This window comes from Chaetura pelagica, unplaced genomic scaffold (assembly GCF_000747805.2).
Source record: "Chaetura pelagica isolate M959 unplaced genomic scaffold, ChaPel_1.0 scaffold79, whole genome shotgun sequence".
Classification (NCBI taxonomy): Eukaryota; Metazoa; Chordata; class Aves; order Apodiformes; family Apodidae; genus Chaetura; species Chaetura pelagica.
Window position 1 is genome coordinate 194129 of NW_009969339.1, and position 6190 is coordinate 200318.

The 6190-nt window shown below is 46.4% G+C and overlaps 1 protein-coding gene across 1 annotated transcript in view; it reads left to right on the forward strand.

Moving 5' to 3' along the window:
* The window catches only part of MFNG (MFNG O-fucosylpeptide 3-beta-N-acetylglucosaminyltransferase), an 18016-nt gene extending 16506 nt beyond the window's left edge, over positions 1–1510 (forward strand). The window contains exons 10-12 of the mRNA XM_010005840.1: positions 1–61; positions 533–618; positions 1444–1510. Coding sequence (XP_010004142.1) covers positions 1–61; positions 533–618; positions 1444–1510 — 214 coding nt within the window. The remainder of the gene's footprint in view (positions 62–532; positions 619–1443) is intronic.
* Positions 1511–6190: the final 4680 nt, after the last annotated feature.

The window sequence follows — 6190 nt, forward strand, 5'->3', positions numbered from 1 at the left end:
GCTCTTCCATTCCCACCTGGAGAACCTGCAGCTCATCCCCCCCTCTCAGCTCACTCAGCAGGTGAGTTGCTCCATTGGTGGCACTAATGTGGATTCAATCAATCATCAGGCTTTCCTGACAAAGGCTTCTTTCAGATATGGAGCAGATGTTGCCTGCAGTAAAAATGCCAGTCGTGGTGCCTGTGGGGTCAGTGGTGGGGACACCACTGGATGGGGCATGATGGGAGGATTGAGGGCATCCCTGGGGTAATGTGGCACAAGAACGAGCAGAAATGATGATTGACTGGGCAAAGGGCTTTGGCATGGCACCACAAGTGCCTTGCCTGAAGAGATAATAAGGGATGTAAGGGGCTTGGAGAAGCAAAAGATGAGCATGGTGGACCATTGTTGAAGGAAGACAGGAGATACATGGAAGGCAGAGGTCAAGCCAGCAGAGAAGGAACCAGAATGGGAGCTCCTGTCACCCAAAGCAAGTTCCTTGCTCCTGAACTCACCTCAACCTCCCTGCTTCTTTCTCACCACCCCTTTGCAGGTCACCCTCAGCTATGGTGTCTTTGAGAACAAGCTCAATGTTATTGAACTCAGTGGCCCCTTCTCACCCCAAGAGGACCCCTCAAGGTACGGGGCATGAGTGCTCTGGGTGTTGCTGTGGTGTGAGCCCTCAGACAATGGGCTGGGAGGGGGAGGCAGAGTGAGGGACAGAAGCCTTGAAGTCACATGGCTTATTGGGTGAGGGGTACACCAGTGGTAAGCTGTTCATGGATGCTTACAAGCTTTGCAAACCTTTTTTTGATGAGTGGGAAGAAAAAGAGAATCAAAACATTTTATCCGGACAATTCCTGAGCCAAAAGTATTGCAGTTTATTTCACATTTTGACGCTGAACAAGCTAACCTTTTACCCCAGGGACAGGAACAGAAATGTTCTTTTAAACTCAGGAAAGGAAATTCTGCTTGCTTTTTCATTTTCTGTTTTGCTGAGAAAACTGAAGGGAAAAAAGGAAAAAGGTTCACTTCAGGCTGAATGCAAACAAAAGTGTTCTTTGATTTACCTTCTCTGCTTCGAGTGAACAAACCTAAAGTTGTTATTTGCAGAGCATGAGTAGGAAGCTTCTGGCTGGAGATAGCAGGGGTGGGAAGCATCTAGATGATGAAAAAAACATCAACAGAACTATGTAGTGGAAGCTGGTGCAGTGCCCATCTCCCTGCTTGTGGCCACCATGGGCTTGGGCTACATGGGTCAGAGCTGGATTATTCAGGTGTTGAGGGGAGGTTTGACTGCTTAGCTTCACTGAGAGCAGACATCTTGAGGTGAACATCCAGTTCTGGAGCTGTGTAGTGCAGGGTGGGTGCCTGATGAGGAATGGGACGTGAGGTCTTCCATTCTCCAGAAGAGTGATGGTGTAAAACCTGATTGCTGATCTTCCTTCTCTCTCTCCCCAGCAGGTTTCGATCGCTCCACTGCCATCTCTATCCTGACACCTCCTGGTGCCTGCAGGCTGTTGGCTGGTGATGCCTGAGCCTCAGCTACAGTGGGTCCTGGTGACATCCATTCACTTCATGTATGGATGGGGGTGGGACACTGAAGAAGCTTAGTGCTCCCAATTTCCCCTTTTCTGTGGTGCTCTTGGGCTGTGATTTTTGGTCATCGCTGAATGCTGGTGACACAAGACAAGTGACCAGATCTGTCCCAAAGATGGATAATACGGGCTGGTCACATGGATGGGCATCTGTGCTGAGACAGGCATGAGGGATGGGAACGGGATGCCTTCCTATGCTGATCAAGGACTGGGTGGTAACTGCTGGGCATCTGGGTAAAGATGGGGACCTGCTGCTGCTCCTTGCTGTGGATTCATCTTGCTGGACTAGGAGAGCCCTGGATATGAGTAAACAGTGCCCAGCTGGGGATGACTGATAGTGTGTGGTGGCTCCAGCCTCTCTGAGCAGGCCCTCTGCCTCCACATCTGCCTGTGCTTTCCCCACTACCCACTCTTCCCAGCCACAGCCCCTTGGCTGAGTCTTTGCTTAGTCAAGGTCTATAGAAATGGAAAATGTGACTATTTCTGTGCTGAATGAGTGCTGGAAAAGCATAGTCCTTGCCTGGCAGGGGGGATATGGGTAAGAAGTACAAAGAATCAGGAATTCCACTCTCTGCCACGACAGAGGAGAAGGTGTGGGATGGGGAAGCCAGGAGGAGACAGAATGAGATGAGGATGGTTCCTGCACCGAACATTGAAGGCTTGATCATCTATGGCCCTGCATTATTCCTCTTTTATAACTTTCTTGATATGGGGTCAGGATATTCTCCTGCTCTAATTACCAACCTGTCATCTGAGATTAGACTCCAGCTCCTACCTGTGGGAGAGGAGACATTAAGGATTAGGACTGACTGAAAGAGAGGAAGAAGGAAGAGTTGGAGAAGGAGCACTCAGGAGCGGATTAGGGGTTACAGCTTTATAATCTTCTCTGTGTCCTGACCAAAAAAATAAGTCATGAAAGAATGGAAACAGCAAGGCAAAGAGCTTTTTATCTCAGTACTTCTTTTCCCGAGATGCTAAGAGCAGCTTTCTGCCTTCCTGCTGTCCCTGCTGAAGCCCAAAAGGGGGATAGACCAGGCCCAAACAGGTTATAAGCTTTCTGGCATGTTTGTGGAGAGTCCTTTTCTCAAGTACAGAGCCTGGCATGAAAGCTGGGCAATTCTGCTCACTGGGGAGGGAACCTTGGCACTATTTTATCCTTGTACACACAGTTACACAGCTGGGGGAGAGCGTGGCAGGGAAGGCTGGAATGCAAAGAGGCTGTTTTAAATGACAGATGGTGCCACAACCAGGTATTTCTCATTAAAGAGCCTTTCAAAACACACTGCTGGGATCTATGAAAGAGCCCTGTAATCTCCAGATGAAAGGACAAATGCCCTTTCCCCAGCTTTGATGCTGCTGATGTGACTAAGCCTTCTGCTGGTGGGCTGGGGGAGCTGTGGGCAGCTATCACTGTATTTCTACTATTTTGAAAGCTGGTCACCCTGTCACCTCCAGCCCCCAAGCCCCAGCAACCCCTACCCAGCAGACATGATGTTTAAAGAAAAGGCATCAGAAAGGCCTTTCACCACTGCAAAGGGGGATCTAGAAATGAATGAGCACTTTAATTTCTGGAGAAGCAGAAAGCAGGAGCCTGTAGAGCTGTTTTCCAGCCTGGTCATTCTTACTGTCATTTAACCAGCTTGTGAAGCAGCAGTGAGTCCTGCTTGCTTCCCTTGCACAACATGCCTTTTACCTGGAAATTCATCCTGAGCAGGGACAGGGGTGGCTGATGCCAGTAACCATTCCTTGAGTCATGCAAAGCACTTGTCTCACACAGCTACACCAGCCTAGGGACAATGCAGCTCAATACAGAGATGCCCAATATTGGAAGACAAGGTGTGGCATAAAGAAGTCCTGCCCTACGTGGCAAAGGTTTTGGCTTGAACTGAACAAGAAGATGAAGAGTGCTTCTTTGAGAAGAAATGAGAGTCTTCAAGAGAAATCAACACTACATGGGTATCTTCTTTTTTTTCTCCTTTCAAACTCTCAGCTGTGTTGCTAATTGAGTCTTGGAGCTAAAAAGCCAGTCCTACCTGTAGATGTCCTGATGACAATCCAAGGAAAATGCAATTAATGTGCCCAGAGATGGAGAAGAAACTGCTGTGGAGAGCTCTTCTGGGGAAAAGCAAAACAGAGAAATTGGAAATATGCTTTGGATCCTGGTCTGAACTGGCCTGGTGCCTTTTGCATGGCTGAAGATCAGATGTCAGATGGCTTGAGGCCTTGAATGACTGCATGGGGACCAGTTTCTGACTGGGCTTCATTGCTGGAGCAGTTAAGTGCCACTTCTGCCGAAAATGTCTTGTCTTATAAGGAAACTGAGAAGAGAGGAGAAGATGTCTGGGGCAGGACATCTCTTGGGCTGTAGAGATGAATGACAGAAAAGTCTTCTTATGCCTGTGACGCCAATGCACTGGGAAGAAAATAGCTTCTCAGAGTCGACAAAAGAAACCAGGTTTTCTCTAAGAACAGAGAGACAGCTTAAGGGGACACTCACCACATGAAATCTGATCAGCGTTAAAACCTGAGTTAAAATTAGTTTCAGGAATGGTTCCTGCCCTTGGGGCTTGCTGTCAGATGTTGTGGTTTTACGGTCTCATTTTCCTAGTTTATTAAAATGTTTAGCTACTTGGGAAAATGAGATATAATCTCACGTGAAACTTTTCAGAGGACTGTATTTTTTAAATTCTCCTTCATGATTTTCTGATGTAACTGTTAAAGTTTTTGGAAAGATTCCATTTGGTCTATTCTTTTTTTTTCTTTCTTTCTCTTTTTCTTTTTTTTTATATCTCTCCTCCTCTCTCTCTCACTCCCTTTTCTCATTACAGGGAAAAAACCTGAACCCTATCCCAAGAAAAAAAAAAAAAGAAAAAGGAAGGAGACGTGATCTTTTTATTTCACTGGGAAAAATGGGGTCATAGTCAAAGGTGTTGGCATGACCCAGCTGTTGTACAACATTAAGTGTAGCTCAAGGTTTCAAGTTGAGAGACCTCTGCCTGCCCAGCACCATAGCAACCAACACTATTAATGATGTTTAAGCTGTACACTGAGAAGTCAGAGAAAGGAGAAGGAGGGGAAATAAAAGCAGTTACAGTATTTGAAATTTAAAGCATTAAATGAGGCTTTCATATTAACAATATCCTTTCTTCGCTTTCCCCTTAGCTGGGAAGAATTTTTATAAGGAACCTCCTATTTGACAGTGCTAAAAAAAAAGCAAAAAAGCTAATGATTATCCTTTCTTTAGGGGAAAGGAGAAGTTAGTTGAAATAAGTGGGAAAGTGCAGTTGTTGCTAAAGGCTTGAAGGGGAGAGAGAAGAGTAGCAACCCTTGACAATGCTTCTGTCTCTGGTGCCAACTCCTCTTAACAACTCTGCTGCGAAAGAAAAAGGGATTTCTAAGCTACTGTGGGATTTACCCAACTTGTACTCAGATTGCAGCCTTCAGCTCTCTCCCTGGGCCCCTGGCTGAAGATGCAGCCTTCAGTAGATGAGCAGTTTACTAAAGAGAAACCAAAAGGTGAGAAATAGGAATAAGTAAAAGGAGATTGAAAGGAAAGAAACCGCCAAGCAGGGCCTTGGAGAGGAATAGGGGAATTTAACCTGTGCCTTTAAAGTGCTGTTTGGGAGCTGCAGTGGGAAAGGGGGTTTTGTCTATATCTCCAGCTCTGGATGGTTTTGTGATCAGGATAATTGTAGCTCACCAGTGCCAGAGATGATGCCACCCTGTGGGTCAGAGTGCATCTTGGAAAAGGTGAGACCAGGTTGGTTGGCCCCAAGCCTCTTATTTATTTATTTATTTATTAATTAAATAAATTAAGTCAGAGAAGTCAGTGTGTTTTCATCTGACAGTTATACTCAATTCCTTAGAGTAGATTTGGCCTCTTAATTTTGAAGCTTCCTCTGCCCTTGCTTACTTGCCCTACTTGCCTTACTACCCTTGCTGTGTGAATGCAGGCACTGCACACAGCCCAGAGGTGGGTCAGAAGCTCTTGTCATTAATTAACTTAATTTATTTTGCTTTCAGTTCTTGAAATACCTTGCCAGATGGCTGGCTTACACTTTTGCACCACTGGCCACCAGGGCTATACACACCTGAGCACACTTCTGCTGTGGATGCAAAGGTGAAGGAGTATGACTGACTCCTCCATTTGTTAACTGCACGGGCACACAGCGACATGGACCATCCTCTTCTTCTTCCTCAAGACTCCTCTTAGCAGCTGGTGTCAGAGATGGGGTCTTATGGTAACTGGGACTTTCTTTTGGCCCAAATGGTGCTTGCTGGGCTTATGGCTCCACTGAAGATGAGTTACCATAGGCATAAGCAAGGCCAGGAAGAAGTGCAGCACCACAAATCTGCAGATAATGGTGTCTTTTCACCAGCTGATGCAGTTTTTTTTTTCTTCTAGACTTTCTGCCCAGTTACCTGGGAGGTTAAAGGGCTGTGCTGTTGTTGCTCAGCTGGCATTACCTCTTTAAGGCTGTTCCTTGACAGCCTGAGAGTTTTGTCGCTCCCTGTTTGAACCAGCTTGGACTCCAAGAAAGCTGGGAACTCCTCTCTCTCCCTGTTTGAACTGTATGTGATTAATTACAGATCCCGAGAATGGGCTCTTTGCC